Raw genomic sequence first — 17900 nt, 5'->3', positions numbered from 1 at the left:
CTGACTAAAGCCGTCAGATCAACACTAGTTCGATAAAAGACAGTCTGCCAGTAAGATGCTCACTTACAGAATCACACTATGACATGCACAAATATGGCTAAAACACACACACAGGCAGAGCATTTGATGCACATGCACACGCGCCAAATTTCTCATGAGAGCTCTAACATTTCATCAATTAAGACACAGCAGAACCAGCAAAGAGCTGATTCGCTGTCGGGGAGGAGGCAGATAAACACACCGCTCCCTGGAGGCTGAACGTCACCAGACCAACAGCAAGAAAACAGCTTGCTGTGGAGGGACAGAGGGGCTGCAAACAAAAGCAAGACAGTGAGACAAAGCAGGGACAAAGACACGGTTGGTTTCAACCAACAAATCTGCTACATAAACCTGTCTCCCACCAGTGGGGAGGTTCGAGTGTGGGCCCATTCGACACGGCTGCTGCTCAAAGGCAGAGTGCTACGCCTATATTTAAAGCTGGGACATAACTTTTATCTGTTTGTACCCACATCAAAATGATGCTGCAGGAATGGAAACAAGGGAGGACATGAGAGGGAAATAAAAGGAGTGACAGAAGTGTTCAGACATTTAATATCTCAGCCATGACACTCACGACTGCACAGAGAGAAGGGATTGAACAACACACTCTGCTGCTTCAGCACACACTGCTTTTGTCTCCAACACCAAGGAGATTGGTGTTTTGTTGTCATTTGGCCAGTACTTTTTTTTATGATTTGTCAAAGAGGGTACAACGCTCTTATTGTGTAGAGTCACTTTTGGCTTGTTCAGCCGGGGTCGCTACAGGGGTCGCTACAGAGTTTTACGCCAGATGCCATTCCTAACCAGCCTTGAATAAAGTTTGGTGGCAGGAGCCTCCTGTTGTGTACGCAATATCATATTAACAGACAGTTTTTGGAGCCCGCTGCCACGACCACAGTTAACCACGCCCACTTCATATTCTAATCAACTAAACATTTGTTGATCGGCACCAGATGATAAAAAGTCCTGTCGAGATAATGCCTCAAGAACAAGCAGCAGGAACTCCCAAAAACTACATTTTTTGTTCTTGCGGAGAAATGATCAGCCTTTAAACTTCATTTGAAACAACTTCCCTGATGTTTGGTGAAACTTTAGCAGCTGCTTCTTCCCTCAGGGGAGCCCCACTCCCAAAAAAAGATGATTTATTGTTGAATCGTACAATTTGGCAAAACATTTACGCCAGATGCTCTTTTAGATGCAATTTCCCAAAAATCCTCTGGGCTTGAGACGGTCACAGCCAGCACACTGACTGTGGCCTACTGAAGCTGGTTATTATCTACAACTTTCTGCTAAAATGCAGCCCACCAATTATCAAAATTGTTAAGTAACGCAGGAGAAATCAGGTTTAAGGGTTACCTTAGTTACCTTAGAGCCCATCTGCATCTGGCATGGATACTGTCGTTGGCAGCTACCATACTGTATGCTGCAATAAGCTAATATCCTTCCATCTAAATATAACACTTGTGTTTACAGTGACAGCAGATTTTCTCTGCTGATGGTGCAGTAACTTCACGCAGGTACAGACAGAAGGGCATTAGGGGGGCACTGGGGTTCAGACTGGCAGGGATAATGATAATGACTAATATTGATCACTGTATCATAGGATCCCCGGTGTATTCATTGATCAGGAAGAACACGTCATTAGAGTTCCTTCCAAATGACGTGATGCTAAAAAGCATAATCATAAAAAAAATCACTGCGGCTTAAAAGGACAGGCTGATCTGAGGCCGAATCAGAATGTAGGTGTCCTCATCCACCACCTACAAAGACACAGGGGCATGCACCGCAGAGAGCCTGAGAAAAATCGGACCTCTGACATTTTTATTGTTCAGGCTGAAAGGAAAGGTTGCACAGCAGTAATTACATTTGGAGGGGGAAGAAGGAAACAGTGACAGAGGTTGTCTGGGCGACCTAATCGCATGTGCGTTCATGTGTGTTTCTGTGTGTGTGTGCGTGTATGTGTGTCAAACAAGGCCCCCTCACTCACACTTGCATAAACCTAATAATCACCGTAGTCTTAGTCCCAGGGCTGGATCAAGGCTCTTGTTTTTCCAGACAGAAGAAGTCTGAAATTCCACTTGGTTTAACAGCTTTAACAACTTAATATTATTGATGATGCATGTTGGCTACTGATTCTATAAGGAATTAAGTATTCCAGATATACATTTGACTAAATTCATACACCCCATCCGCATGCCAGTGGCTGGAAATCTTACAGGAGGCTGTGAGAAAATGATTCAGTCTGGCTCCAGCCCAAGTAAATGTGAGGAGATAAATTGAATGGTAGAAAAGGGTAAAATGTCCTGTGTGAATGGCTGCGGTCTCTGCAGTGAAATAATGTGCTCCAGGTGCTGGAGCATGACAGAAGTTGACAAGTAATCTTCTGCCACTGGCAGCTTTCAAATGTCACTTTGGCAAGTTTGAAGGGAAATGTCCAGCCTGGGGCTAAAACCCCTAAATCTGTTGCTTCAGTCTGGCCAAAAATAGTTTAATTCATTTCTTTGCTTAAAAAAAAAAATTGCGATTTCACAGTTACAGCGGAGGTAAAGTAAGGTGAAGCCCGGGTGTGTTATCTGTATTCCTAAACATTTCTGGCATTCTACAAGATGTTGCTAACACTCATAAAAGTCACATTGGAAAGCCTTACACAGTGTGTCCAGATGGAGAAAAAGTTCCCGAGTGGGATGCAAATTTGCAGCAACCAATGAAAACCATTCCCACTGTACTCCTGCTTACTGTCACTACTACTGCCTTTCTGGATCTCATTCCGTAATTGTAACATTGTGCTTGTTTGTTTTCTCAGTTTCCTTGACAATTAAATGTAAATAGTGAATCTACATAAAAACATCATAATATGAAATAAAAACAAGCGGAACGAAGAAGAGAAGGAAAAGAGGTCGGCTCCTCTTCATTCACTTATGTGTGTGCCGTATAATTAATTTATCACCTGTCCCAGGACTGAAGGAGGCATCAGTGGAGCAAAATAATCTATTATGTATGGAGGTAGCATATCAGTGTTAGGAAGACATAAGAGAAACTTACACAAAAAAAAAGGGAAATAAAGAAGGAGAAGAATAGTTTCTTCATTCTCATGTGTGAGGCATCAGTCTCCTCTATATGGATAAAAGGTTTGCTTGTGCTTTTACAGCAAGTATGCTGCAACGGTGACGTTTCACTGCTCATTATCTAAACACCAGTCTGTCTTTGGGGTTACAGGAAGGCACTTAGACTGGAGAAACAGAAACCACACTTTCTAATTCCCATCTTTACCTAATGCAGTCACAGTATTCATCTCAACACACGAGTTTGCTAATGACACTATTAAAATACAGAATGTTTAACCTGGTCATGACTGACGTTGTTGCAAGTGGAAATGAGAACGTCAGTGAGGCTTGAAGTATTGTTTTGTCCTGAGCAATTAAAAGTAGAGTGAAGAAGATTTATCTCCATCTAGTTAAAACTAACCTAAATAAAATACACGTAAAGTACAGCTACATCCACCGGTCAAGAAAGTTATTAATGCTGCATTCTACGATGAAGGTGGAAGCTGTTTATCTTTTCAGCAAACTAATCAGAAATGATGGAGAAGCAAAGACAATCCACCAATCAGAGAGGGCCTCTAGATAACTGGAGCTTGCAGCAAAACAAACAACAGATTTGTGCGTCCGTGTCGTACTGGAGCTTGCAGCAAAACAAACAACAAATTTGTGCGTCCGTGTCAAGTTAAACCGACAATGTTCGATGATACGCTGCTGTATAGTAAGCTACTAACACACCAGGTCACACAACTGATGCATTGTGGGCTGTGTGTTGCCAGTCGTGTTCCATTCATGGTCTGTTCTACTGCAGGAATTTCTGATTGCATGCCACTTGTCATTCTCTCAGTTTCTCGCTGCACTTCTCAGATGGACACAGACTGGGCCACTCTGAGGTTGGGTGTGGGCTGCATGTGGCCCGCGGGCTGCTATTTGAATACACCTGATGGTGAAGATGAATCAATGAATGTTAGTTACTGAGGATTATAATTCCAGTGTAAGAGGGAAGAATACCTCCAAAATGAATAAGTCTAAAGTAAAGTAGCCACACCCAATCCACAAGCTCAGATGATTCCAAAAGTCAGATTCCTGCAGGCTTTGATCAGGTCACCACAATCTATTTTCCATTAACAAGGACAGCCACGCCTGTAATAGTTAGATACATAATTGTTTCACTTTTGCAAGATGTGAGATGTAGAAACCTACATCTTCTTCAAGAGAAACCCAATACCACACCTTCTTTATTTTGCGTGTAACTCCACCGTTGGTGTAATATGAACTTGGCTGCGGACGCACACATGCGCACACATGCGCACACATATCTCATTAAAGTCAAACAATTTAACAAACCTCAGGGCTTGACTGTGTCTGTGCCATTTACGACACCCTGACAAATACAGATGACATATAAATACAGCTGACACCTGCCATCCCTCCGCCTCATTTACACCTCCTTATCCAATGCACTGCCTGTCAGTTTCATCACTGGGTTACCTGGTGTTCCTGCGCTGAATGGAAATCTGAACCCAACTTCAGGGTTGACAAATTTCTGTCAGGGATAAGAAGGATAAGGATACGGAAAAAAGTTGTCAGGTACACAAATCAGGAGAGCTGTTATTATTCTGCGACAGTACAGTCTGCTTTCATATTTTTCTGCTTTGTATTTGCAGAAGCAGGAGCACGGGTCTGTTGGGAATTGTGGTTAAAAAACCCTCATTAAAATGTGGAACCATTTATAGCCTGGTGCTTATCGTGGGCCAGCATGTTGTGACCGTGGTGCAGCTTATCGTGGAGAGGCATGCATTCACCTTTTTAAAATAATGAAAGGTAAATGTGGCCGGTGCCAGGTTTGCCATGAATAAAGGCAGGAAAAAGAATACCAGGGCTGGATGTAGCCTTCTGGATCATTTTGTCTCCTTTTAGCTAATTCAGCCTTAGATGAGAATTACTTACTAGAGTTATTTGTTATAATGTGTTGTTAAAGTATTTTTTTAACCCCGTCATACAGATTTTGACTTGAGTTTGGTTAAAATTAAAGGTGATGGGGTACAGGGGGAATAAAACCTTTAACAAGAAACTAATGTGAAATATTTCACTTTGCTGCTGGGGATGGAAATCTTTAATCAAGAATGGGAGAAAAGAAATATATATTTTTGGTGTGCATTCAGCAGAAGAGCTTTTCAATGTGTGTGAAAGAGGATTTTGCTTTAAAATGGCACTTAGTTAGGAGCCTTATGATAAAAAGAACTAATCTACCTGCACTTTAAGATTGTCTAGTTATGGAATACATCTTCTGCACTGTAAAAAGAAACCCAAACAGGACAAGACAAAAAATATTTTTACCCTTGAAGTAATATGGCAGTCACATGTATTGGACGGCAGCATGGCAGGACAGTGAGTGAAGCTGCTATTTTACAGGCCACACCTGTGAGTCAATGCCTGCTATCAGAAATCATACATAGCAACAGCTATTGTGTCATCTTCTCAGGGATTTACTTGATTGTAATGTAACAGAATGTCTGGTATAAAAGAGACTTTTGAGTTGACTGTCAGTCTTCCTCTCTGCTCCTTACTATCAGACAGCTCTCTTCAGAGAAGTTGACAGATTATAAGATAAAAGAACCCTGATAAGCTGCTACAGTTTGGAGAGAGTGCGGGAAAATGAGACTCCTTTTGGGAGCCCGCTGAGTGACATTTTGATAAACCAAGTAAAGGGTCAGCGTGGAAGGAAGGTAAACTGATTAACAACAGTGGTCTGCACGCGGCACTTTGGGTTTATACTGTAAACAATACAAACTTGCATCGATTAGCTGCCGGCTTGACTACATCAGAAACTAGATGGACAACATACGAGGGGATGTTTTATGGGGAAAAAAACCCAAAGCACTCTGCAGGAGGAAGCTGTTGACTGACAGCTGAAGAAGAGACAGAATTAAAAGCAGATTTTCTGACAGGTCTCAGAAGGCCAAAAGAAAGAGGGGATTATGTAAGTCATCCAGAATTACTGGGTCACCCAATCATTTTTACCCAATCATACACACACTCATACTGCAAAAAGTGCTAGTGTGCAGAGTGGAAGAAAATGATCCAGCTTCACCATTACGGTAAAATCAGCAGACACTTGGAGAGAATGGTTTTTGCTCTGTAGATGATAAGTGTTTGTCCTGACCTGAACTGACCTGGAACATCACATAAAAAACATTCTCTGTGAACAGCGCTGCTTGATACAAGCGGAGAACAACTTCAGTTATATTTCGGAACTGAAGCTGCAGACAGTAACTGATATCTTCATTTATCCCCCGTAAACAAATCTTCTCTTTCTGATGCCTTCAAAACTGGGCAACGCCTGAAAAAAAATTAGTTCACCGAATGTGTTCACAATTGTAGTTCCCCTTTTTCAGGGTAATTCTCAAATAGTTCACTTATTGTATTCCTGAAACAATTCTGGCTGTTGAAATTAGCCCCTGAAACAATTCTGGCTGTTGAAATTAACCCTCTCATTCAAACTTCTCAGATCATCACTTATTTTCCACTGCGTTTTCAAAATCTCTGGCAATCACATAGTTATGGGTCACGTCTTCACAAACCAGATCTGCTACTGTATGCCGTCTTCTTTGTCTTTTGGCATTTGTCAAGAGTCATGTTCTTTCTGTGTTTTGAGAGTGGAGCTCTCTGAGGCAAGCAATCCAAACAAGCCTGAAACTTCAGTCTAAAAGCCCTTTTCAGACGTTTCTACTTTCTTATTTTAATTTTCATATCAACTATTTGAACATGAAGAGGATACACTTCAGAAACCAAATATGAACTAGCCTTAAGGTCTAGGTAAATATTTGGAATCACAAGAACAAACTGTCAGTAATGGAACAGCTGTACCAGGGTCAGTGTTTGAATAATTTCCTGTTATTGAAGCCTGTTATTATCTTTTGTTTCTCAATAAAGACCAAGACAGAGTAAATGATTAAATTACAACAATCACAACTGTCATTAATGGAATCATCAACACATGCTTAATGAATGCTCTAAAACCCATGTAGGTAAACAATATCGACTTCCTCCAGATCAGTGAAGCAGCAAATTCTGAATTAGAGAGTAATTGTAGTTTAAATCCATGCTCCACAGAACTGTACTCCTTTGTACTCCTCCTGTGAAGCCTAACCTGTCGGACCGTGTGCAGGTTTGTCTTGACTATTCTACTGACAAGGAGGTGTAGGAAGGAATATATAATTTGTGTGGCTTAATCGTCCTTGCTTAACATAACACGAAGCTTAAACAAACAACACAGGTATATATAGCCTTCAAGGCCACAGTGGAGCTAGTGCAACAATGTGCTGGAAAAGCTTGTGGCAACTGCCCGGCACAGGTAGACGGTTTGGCTGCTGCACAGCATAAGTTTATTGTCTCGCAGGCAGGGTCATATTACTCCCCACAGCAGGACAAACCCCCGCTTTGTTACAGGTGGAAAAGTCTGAGGCATGTGGGAAGACTGACATTACTATGTTAAAGTAAAGTATGCAACATTTCTTACGTGCTTGGCCCGATTAAGCCCGTTCTTTGACACAGGGGGCACTTGGAACATAGTTGTAAATATTACAGTAGAAGAAAAATAACACATTTGACTAAGGAGAATAATAATTACACAGTACATGTAAGAAATACACCTTGAAACAGACACATCTAGGACACTGGTCACCATATGGCTCCGTATGTAACTACAAGTCATAGTCACCTCTAGTGCACATTTCAACCAAAGTCATTTTACAGCTTATTCTGTGTTATTCTTTATATTTAGGTGTTCTAAAATATAAAATAACCCAGCAGAGCCCTCTCATCCTACAAGTCTCTGGCATTAATTGGAGGTCGAGATTCTTCAAGTTAAATTACTGACATCTAGTGGGTCTACTTTGACTAATAAAAAAACAACAGGGGAAACAGTTGTGACGATAACGCCCTAGGCAATGAACACATCGCCATGGGACTAATCAAGAAAGACTAAAAACCGATAACCTTTTTTTAATTCTCCAACTTTAACTTTTATCTAAACTGCACCTTGTTCCATTTTCGGTTTTTAAACGCTTGTAAACAACAGTTATCCCCGCCCGTAAAGAACATGTTTAACAAATACACCTGCTCACTATTTATTGTGTAGAAAGTCGACGCATGTATGGGCATAATAACCGGATATTGCCTTCAGAATAAAAGTATAGTAGATGTAAACCTATCGAAGAAAACTCCGAGTGTTTCAGTTAATTTAGCTACGTAGCAGGTAAAACACAAAAACATAAATTAGCTTTGTTAAAGACGCAACCACTGTTTAAAGTATGTTCATGTATTTTACGATTAGGGCTTCACGGGAAATCTATTTTAATTTCCTTCAACTTGACGTCCCTGTGGCATGAAGGTGCTACTGACAGCTGTCAACCATCCGTTTGTCACAATGCCAGCCTTACATGTATTTTTGCAACGAAAAGGTAAACATGGCAAGTGACAACTAACTCCATAAATGTGTAACGAATAAATAATTTCAATGTTATAAAAGAAAAACTGTCATCATCACACTGACCACGTCCGGCTACCAGGAAGAGACCCTTACGCGTCGTCTTCATGGTAATAAAAGAACACACAAGTGGACACTTTAAACTGATATTGTTTTAATTTGACGAATGTTTGTGATGTACGTTCTGCTAAGCTTTGATGTGATGACAACACAGCCTTCATTAACTTTTATTCTGCCCTGTGCTCGGCCTGTTTGCACATCGCATCATTCGTTGAATGTTGCAAACACCCACCCCTCCTCCTGCAGCATTTCCGTGTTTTATACGGAATCATCTCCACTTCCTAGCCCCTGCCACGTCTATCTGAATGGAAAACGCAGGTTTTAATTGAAACAAAACGTCAAGGCACTCATTCCGAGGCGAGACTGTAGCTGTTAATAAAGAGGACATTATACCGAGTGGCTACAAGGCTGCGCCGTTGTTGCGGGATAAACCGGTGAATAAGTGAATGACGTGTCTGAAATGTGATGCTAAAACAACACAACTTACCCAGAGCGACCTCACAGGCTTTGCGCAGCTGCGAGTGATGCGCCTTCTTCACCTCCTTGTCGGCCAAGATCTTTTCCAAAGCTCGTGTCAGGAACATGTTTTTCGTCTTTTTGCCCTCAAACATGTCGCACCGGAATTTGGGGCGAGGTGTGTGTGCGTGTGTTTGTGTGTGTATGGATGTGTATGTGTGTGAGAGCCTGGTCCCGAGGGTGAGGAAGGGGGTGAGGGGGAAGGTGAGAGGGCTGCAGCCGCCTCGAACACAGATGTATTCCCTCGGCAAATGTCAGCCGCGCAGCCCCGAACAGACAAACATAAATAAAACACGGAAGGTGGGGTAAATCCCTCAGATTTCCATTAACGACCTGCCTCCTGCGCCATGTTGGAGAGAGGAAGCGACGTCACGTACGTTCGAGCGAGCGAGTGAAGTGAGGGAGTGAGTGAGAGAGAGAGAGAGTGAGCTTGGACGCAGTGAGGCAGCAGAGAGAGAGAGAGAAATGGGAGGAGGGTTGTCATGTCTAATCCACACTAATGTAAAACAACTGATATTCAAATAATAACAGATTAACTAAATATTTGCGGCAACCATTGCATTCTTTTGTTGCATGTTAGCCAACCTTAAATAAAAAACAAAACAGAAAATCAGATATTTTTCATTCACTACACTTAAAATGTAATTAATTTATTATCACTGAAAGGAAACAGAAAATCAGATATTTTTCATTCATTACACTTTAAATGTAATTAATTAAGTTTTAATAAAGATGTGTGTTTTTGATAAAGATGTGTGTAAAAATAATCATGTATCATCATGTATTATAAATATGTGTAGCAACATTTATTTAAGTCAAATATTGTACATTTATTAAACTCTGACATACCATAATCAAAGCTTTAAAAAAACCATACACAACGTGACACTGATGCATTGTTAATACCTGAGTAATGACACAGTTAGGAACAGACCGACGTTCATATTCATATTTGAGTGTAAAACATAAATGGGAGGAAAAATATGTTCCATTAAATTAGGAATCTCAATTAGGACCAAAACAAGTCAAGTCAAATACATTATCTACAACATCAATGATGCAGTGAATAAGACACCAATACGTTAGGCGGAGAGATTAAAAATGTTAATGAGAAAACAGAAGAATTAATTAAAAGTGTCTCCAGAATAATGAATGAACAACAATACACCGATCTGCAATTAAAATGTGTCTGATGGAAAGCATTTTCTGGAAGACAAAGTTGATATTGTACTTTCTAAAAGTGCTGTTGTGTCAAGTGCTTACTGTATTTGTCTAACATTTAGCTGAATAAAAGAAAAGCTTATTTAATAATAAAATCTGAGGTCAGATGCCACTCGTCGTAGTACATTGGTCCAACTGGAGGTTCCAGAACAACCACAATAATTTCATAGCACTGTGTGTAAAACAGACTGGCGCGACGGTTTGTGGTTTTGGAACACAAAACTAAGCTACTGTGACTTCATATTGTCCCAGAAAACAGAAAAAAAATGGAGGTGGATAACCAAAAAAAAAAAAGAAAGAAAAAACAGACTCAAGTCCATGTTGTAAATGTTTGCAGTTTTTCCCTTAGTCGTGTACTATAAAAGATTTTGAGGAAAACAAGCCATTTAAATAAGTTTCGGTGAAGGAATTGGTCCAGAAGGCTGTGGTACGATTTTATAAATATGGAAAAACATCCCTATAAGACTCACACTTTTTTAGGAGACCTGATGCGATGGCTTTCACAGCCCTTGTGGTCTCCGTGCAGGTGGGATTGATGAGGGTTTCAGGCAGCAGGAAGCCATAGTATCCTGTGTCCCTCAATTCAAATGCAAAGGCGTAGCGGATGCCGTTCCTGTAGGCCCAGTCGATGGAGCTGCCTGAACTCACATCTGTGAGGAGAAGAAACCAGGATTAAAATAGTGATGTCACAACGTAGTTCCTCTTTAGTTCATTAAGCAGGACTCACACAGAGTTGTGGAGGCAGGTCCATATCTGTACTTGACTCCGTAGGCAGAGTACAAGGCTGTCACTGCATTGTGAGCTGCTGACTCCTGCAAAGTGAGGCCAGCTCGTTAGGGACATGAATAGATTTAGCACCAGGTTAAATAAATGTCAAATGTTAGAGGAAAAATCTGGTGGATTTTATAACAATGCAGCAGAGTTGGTCTTCTGCTTTGTGGTAAATACAACCTGGCCTTACAAAGACCCCAATGGTGGTTAACTTGTAAGACTGTGCTTTTTCTTCCTCTTTAAAAAGCTCAAAATATCACAGTGCAGTGCAACATAAACTGGTTACTTATGAATGATTACTCTGTGAGCAGTACACATTACTGTGGACTTTGCAAAAATATTCCGTCACCATTCTTTGTGAGGTAGTCACCTCATAAAATAATGTTGAGTAGCACAAAAGTCAGGATATTTTGAGTTTGTATAAAGGTAAGAAACACAGTCTGTTTATTTTTTACCACAGGTCTGCTTAAAGTTAAGAAAATGTCAGCAATGAAGAAAGTTCCATCTTCACCTACACTCTTACTGATAGTTGTCTATCGATTATTAAGTAACCTGAACAAACAGTTCTAGGTGTTAGAAACAACTTTTATTAACACTTTAGACCATTCTCTTACCACACAGTCGAAGTTTGGGATCGCTGCGTACTTGTAGGAATAAGGGTAGAGCAACATCTGTGCGTAGGCATGAATGGATATGTAGGCCTTCACACGCTTCTTGTGCTTACGCAGAAACTTGGCGACGGCCTTGACCTCAGGCTCTGACTCGGGAAAAGGACCACAGTAGGTGTCATCGCAGGGATGGTACGAGGCACCTTCCTCTGAGGAGCAAAAAAAAGGAGCAAACATCTGAGGTCATGGGTCCAGATTTTCAAAATAAAGGTAAGCAGTTTTGCAGTGATGTGTATTTATTATATTCTTGGAGCCTCTCCAGCTGTAGTGACTATGCAGGCAGCCTTTGCACATGGAGAATGTGCTTAGAGAAACAAAGATCCCACTGACACATATTGAGATTCAGACAGCTTCTCCATTGTGTGGTGTTTTCAGTAGCTCAGAGTTAGGTCTCCTTCACAAACATCCTACATTAGCATATTTTTGTGCATACGCAGTGAACACCAGCTTGTGTGACCTTGATGTGAAGGTGTTATTAATGCAAAAAAAAAAAGTATTATCATCCTGTAAAGAAGAGCTTGAAAGATAGAATTAGTGCCTTAGTGAAACGTATGCTGTCAGTGTCTTGCCTTCTTTTAGTAATTTCACTGAAGCAGCATATCTTAAACATAATTAAACTGTCACTGATGTTAAAAGTGGTTACATTTAACAATGTGAGTACTCAAATGGCCAGATTCTCTGCCTGCAATACACAAGACTACGGAAAAATCTGCTGTTATAGTATGTCTTATGTAATTCGACAGTAGAAGAGAAGTATTACCCAAGGTCATAATCCTGTGTGTTAACCTAAAAGCTGCGCTTGACTGGGAGTCATTATTCCTTCAAGTTCCCACGCTCATACAAATCATACAAGCAACCACAATAATGTACTTTAAGAATAAAAACCTTATCCATGTCTGCGTTTGGTAGAAAACTCACCACACCACTTCACTTTCCAGTTTCTGTTAGCGTCCACGCCTCTGCAGTGGAACTTGTGATTTTTGGACCTTGTTTTCCTCCAGAACCGATCCTGCAGGGGAGGAATTTCAAACACCTTCAAAATGTAACCGCTCACTGTCAGGCTTATCACACAAATACCATTTCCTACCTAGTCTAAAACTATTAGTCTGTCACTCACTCACCGAGCTCCGGCAGACCTGCTCCTCTCAGTCTGTATGGAGACTGTGGTATTTTGAAGGTATTATTATTACATATGGACTTTTACAGACCAAAGTGCTGCATAATGAGTCTGCATTGAACCTTTTCACTTTTGTTGCAGCATTTGATCCACTTGAACACAGCTTTCATATTTTACCAAATCTGTTGGCTGACTGGGTAATTTTTCCTTCCTGTATTTTACACTCCATTTAAATTGTTTCAATTGTTTTAACTCACGTCACATCACATTCAAAGCTTCAGTTTGGTGCTGGTGTGAAAGCGTGCAGTACGTTACCGTGGTCCAGCTGAAGTGATATCCATCCACATTAAAGACAGGCATGATGTAGAAGTTGAGCTGGTTGAGCAGTCGCCTCATCACTGAGTCATACTTGTAAGAGTTGATGGCCTATAAAGAAAAAAACAGTGTAACTATAAAGCACACAGCTGGACTGCAGTAAAAAGAGTCTGGGTTGAACACGAGGTTACAGATTTTTAACTTTCTGTACTAGTCAAGATAGTATTCCAAATACTATGCAACATAAACCAGTTCCTTAGTTACTGTCTTGGGTTCAAGCCCCAGATAAACCACAAACTTAATGGTGCCTCCTGTGGCAGTATCTTAAAGAGACTCACACTGTAAATTCCTATTATGGGATGAATAAGGGATTAATTAAAAAAACACTATAAATCTAGCATTAAATCAGAATGTTATTGTGTATGTTTTTGTTCCTTTCAGTTCCTTTTAGTCCAAAACAGTGCCAACTACTGTCCAAACAACAACAGTCATTCTAAGCGACCTCTTTAGCTTCACTTTGGACCTTAGCAGAACTTCAATCTCTCACCATCAAGATAGAAGATGGACAGCAGTTGGCCAAGGAAATCCAAACAACTCTAGACTCAAGGACAACATTAAATTACCCCCAGTCTGCCCTTTCAATTTAGAGACTTTAAGCACAGAGCGGCGTGTGAGTGATGGAGAGAAGTAACATCTGCTCGATGGCCTCCTGCTGCTCAGATCTCAGCTCATCAGTCAGGCTCAGGGCATTAAATAAAAATGACATTCTGACCTCTAGTGGTCAAACCTAGTTACTACATCGGTGAATATTTCATTTCAGGGCGAACTCGTTTCTTTGCTAATATCATATGTAGGTGCAGTGTAATTTGTCTTTCTTTGATAAGTTGTAAGTAATATGTCATGTAATTAGGTGCTTGAACACAGCTACACCTTAAGGGCAAATCTTGTTAATGTCCCAGAAAACCTCCAGGTTTACAAAGTGCACAGGCTGCCAAGTAATGGCACGTGTTAGCAGCGTTATTTCCTCTTAACATAAAGGTTGCTTTATTGCAATGGGTTAAAAAGAAACCTTATTGTATAAAAAATCATTAAAACTCAGGTCAGAACTTGTTGTTCGACACTGATATCCCTCTGTAATTATCTAAACTGCCTGTCTCTCATCGTGACTGGCTGTCTCTGCAAAATCCCACTCATCTGGTATTTACACAGCATAAAAGCAGCCATTAAAGGTACCTGTAGTTAATTACCAGCTCCATACTTCAAATAGTACTACATAAGTACAACTGTGTGGCTGTAATAGGACTCCTGCAAACCTCTGGGTCATGCTCAGCACCGGAACAGTAAAAGGTTCTCCTAAGTATTTTCATAACAACACTTGACAAGTGAACAGATGTTCACATTTTGTTGAAGGCCCTGGAGAGCAAACATCACAGGCTGAGTACAGCAGGAAGTCAGTCTGGAGAACATTCAGAAGAACATTCAGAAGCATACAAGATGTATGACGTCAAACACTGTGTGCATTAAAAAAAAAAATTTGTAGACTGGAAAAACAAGACCACCTCTTTCACAAACCACTGGCAGAAGGCCGGACCGATCCACTCCCTGGCATGGACGCCACAGTCGATCCACACAGCTTTCTTCTGGGGACGGCTTCTCTTTCCTAGCTGACAAGAGGCAAAAACCGTTTTTAAAATGATCCTAAAAACAAATAACCGTGTGACATTTTCGACTGTCTCTCCTCCCATCTGTCCTACCTGAAGAACGTACAGTGGCCTTCCCTCGTATGACTTCCCGATAGAGAACATGTGGACCAGGTAAGGGTGGGTCCTGTTCATCTCAAACATCCAACTCTGGATCTGCAGAACACACAAGGGCCATGACAGATCACATGACTTGGTTAAACTTGGAAAAAGGTCTGATTACATTTGTAAGTGTAAAATGTAATGTGTGAGAGAGGAAAGAGCAGAAAATATTTTCTATGTTTACTTTTGAGCTATTTCTCAGCTAACTTCACTTCTTCCCTTGTTGTTAGCTAAATAAAGTTATAGTTCTTAGAATATTGTTTCATAGACACAATGTTGTTTTTTTCAACATTGTGAATCTGTTTAGATTCACAAGAAAGCATACTTGCAATTTTTTGTGAAAAGGAGTTAAAGGTATCGAGGACTGAACGGTTGACAGCATGTTTGTGTAGAACTTCTTTCAGCCTCTGACACGTTCATGAACTGCCAGTATAAGAGACCTGGTAAAATAAACACTCCAGATCTGAGTGTCTGAAGATGAGCCTGCACAGGTGTGTGACAGCAGCAGACTGCCACAGTCTGAGTGTTTGGAATGGGCTAATTGCATGTCAGGGAGCATCTTCGAGTGGTTGTTTATTTGCCTTCTGTCTACACTGGATGACAGAGCAGAGCGGAGTGTAAGGAGTGGAGACAGATCCACGGAGATGATGGGCTTCACATCTACTGTACCTCCTGCAGGGGGTGGTAAACCTCGTAGTCGTACTCAGACTCTGACCTCCGTTTGCGGGTGGAGCGGTGTCCTGTCTGCTTTTCAATTTCCTTCTGCAGATTGGAGATAAATACCCTGCGGACAGGAGACAGAGAGCAACTGTAGACAAACACCACAAATACTATAGAACATTTTAATAGAATCTATAGGACATTTAAACAGGTCAGAGGTTCGTAGACAGTTCACTGGAATGTGGGTTACAACAGGAAAACGTGTAAAAAGACAGTATGTTCAATCTCAAGAAGGCCAACAGAATGGTCAGGCCTAAAGTCCATTATAAAGATCTGTGAAGGGAACTGAAGACCATTCAATCGAGAGAAGAAGAATGATCTGGAAAAATTGACAGAAAACTGTTGACAAACTATCAAACGACTGAAGTTTGACTCTGATATGTGAGTTTGGTCTAATGATCCTGTTTGTGTGCACGGTGTCAGCTTCCCAGATGATAATTCTGTCCTCAGCTTCACTTTGTCATAATCCCATATGTTACTAATAATAGAGCTTGACACATTCAATTAATTAAATGTCTCTCGAATGATCTCAACGTGGATTTATTTTGACACTTCTCACTCGTAGTACCCCCAACTAACAGTTATTAGCTCGGCCCTGCACAGTAGGGCAGTAGAATTTATTCAGGAATAAATTACTTTCAAATCTGTTTGCTGCTCATTTGTCAGGATTACCAGGGCTACGGAAGCCTGTTATGTAAATACTCATTTGTCAGAGAACAAACCGAGGGTGTGTGATCTCATTTGGTCTCGTGTGTTAATGCTCTGTGTAAACACTCTAATGAGCTCCAGTTTAGTGGCTACACTAAACATGGGTTGCCGTTCTATTCCCCTTGTACACATGTTATTGTATCCCTGGGCAAGGACCTAACGTTCTCAATGGACTGAACGTTTGTGAGCGAGATCCTGTTAAAGTCACTGCATCAAAGCACTGCCCTGAGAACACCAAACATCTTCTCATTATCCATGGGGCGTGTTCCATTTAGCTCAGGAGAAAATGCTGAGGATTTCAGCTTGGGCTTGAGTGGTTGATTCACTGGTGACTCATTCCTGACGCCAATTACAGCTCCCTCCACATCAATGGCATTTACTCTCAAAGCTCAAATTATACCAGTTCTGTCACTAATTTCTATAAAATATTTAGAAAATGAGACATAATTATCACCATGTTTATCTACCGATGTGCCATTTTACTTCTTCGAACGAGCCTGTAACGTCTATCTCATCAATAGGATCTTCAGGCTGTGATGAAAAAAACCTCTGTCTTTTCACTGTTTGTTCTGTCAAACGCAACATGTGCAAATTATAAATTTGTGCTCAGATCGAGCTGGATAATTGCATTGCAAGCAGATGCAAATCCTGGTGAAGCCACGTTGATAACAAAGATCGTCCCGAATACACAGATTTTTGCACATGGACTTGGTCTGCCTCCATGTTCCGTTCTTACCGATAATCAATATGTCGTTGTTTTAAGTGCGCATGTAGACTCTGTGTGAGGCTGTGTTTCACGTGGACGTCCACTGTGTTGTTGGGATGGATCATGGAAACACTGTTGGGCTGCCAGAAGTCTACCTACAGGAAAGTCAATGACAAAGAAATGTTTAAATATTAAGAAAAATAAGGCCAATAAACACACATGTTCAGAGAAATGGAATTCTCCAGCAGTTATCTGGGGAAATGACAAGTGAAGTTTCCAAAAGTATAATTATACATTATAAATCATTAACACTGAGTCACTAATGTTTAGCAGGATTTGATCATAAATGTGGATCTAGCTATTGTGGCCAGTCCAGTCCACGGCTGTCATTTTACCTCTGTCCACTGATAAAGGTGGGCAATACACAAACGTAATAAAAGAGTTGACAATAATGGTGTCCAGGCTTTTGACTCACGATTAATTGTCATTATCTAATCTTCAGTGTTTAAAATGCCATGAGGTTGAATCAGGAGAACGCTGATGACGTTACAGCACGACGATGTTTAAAACCCTGTCTATCAGCACTGGCTATCATGTTAGGTCTAGCTGAGGTACACGTTCAACTGTCCAACGAATAAACACACACACATACAGTACGTGTGGTAACTGAGGTAAAACACCAGGATGAGTGAACGAAACAAAGTGCTGAATTTTGAAAATGTTTCACC

At 40.9% G+C, this 17900-nt stretch overlaps 2 protein-coding genes across 9 annotated transcripts in view; both read right to left on the bottom strand.

The window, feature by feature from the left end:
* Positions 1-9638, bottom strand: part of arfgef1 (ADP-ribosylation factor guanine nucleotide-exchange factor 1 (brefeldin A-inhibited)) — a 48823-nt gene extending 39185 nt beyond the window's left edge. For 5 of the 7 annotated variants that reach the window (XM_017031706.2, XM_025054643.1, XM_025054644.1 and 2 more), the window contains exon 1: positions 9116-9239. In XM_017031706.2, the coding sequence (XP_016887195.1) occupies positions 9116-9239 (124 nt within the window). Of the gene's footprint in view, positions 1-8634; positions 9089-9115 lie in introns of those variants that run through there. The other 2 variants (XM_008307772.3, XM_017031707.2) reach the window with 2 other exon arrangements.
* Positions 9639-9996: 358 nt separating this feature from the next.
* The window catches only part of cpa6 (carboxypeptidase A6), a 14407-nt gene continuing 6503 nt past the window's right edge, over positions 9997-17900 (bottom strand). Inside the window, exons 3-11 of one of the 2 annotated variants that reach the window (XM_008307771.3) lie at positions 17203-17327; positions 15708-15822; positions 14991-15092; positions 14796-14900; positions 13237-13347; positions 12723-12813; positions 11751-11953; positions 11093-11177; positions 9997-11015 (exon numbers count right to left, since the gene is read on the bottom strand). In XM_008307771.3, coding sequence (XP_008305993.1) covers positions 10801-11015; positions 11093-11177; positions 11751-11953; positions 12723-12813; positions 13237-13347; positions 14796-14900; positions 14991-15092; positions 15708-15822; positions 17203-17327 — 1152 coding nt within the window. In that variant the 3' untranslated portion in view covers positions 9997-10800. Of the gene's footprint in view, positions 11016-11092; positions 11178-11750; positions 11954-12722; positions 12814-13236; positions 13348-14795; positions 15093-15707; positions 15823-17202; positions 17328-17900 lie in introns of both variants that reach the window. The other variant, XM_025054654.1, reaches the window with a different exon arrangement.

The sequence above is a fragment of the Cynoglossus semilaevis genome, chromosome 3 (assembly GCF_000523025.1).
Source record: "Cynoglossus semilaevis isolate Cse_v1.0 chromosome 3, Cse_v1.0, whole genome shotgun sequence".
Lineage (NCBI taxonomy): Eukaryota > Metazoa > Chordata > Actinopteri > Pleuronectiformes > Cynoglossidae > Cynoglossus > Cynoglossus semilaevis.
Note: the sequence above shows the minus strand (reverse complement) of the source record. Positions and strands in the feature narration are given on the sequence as shown.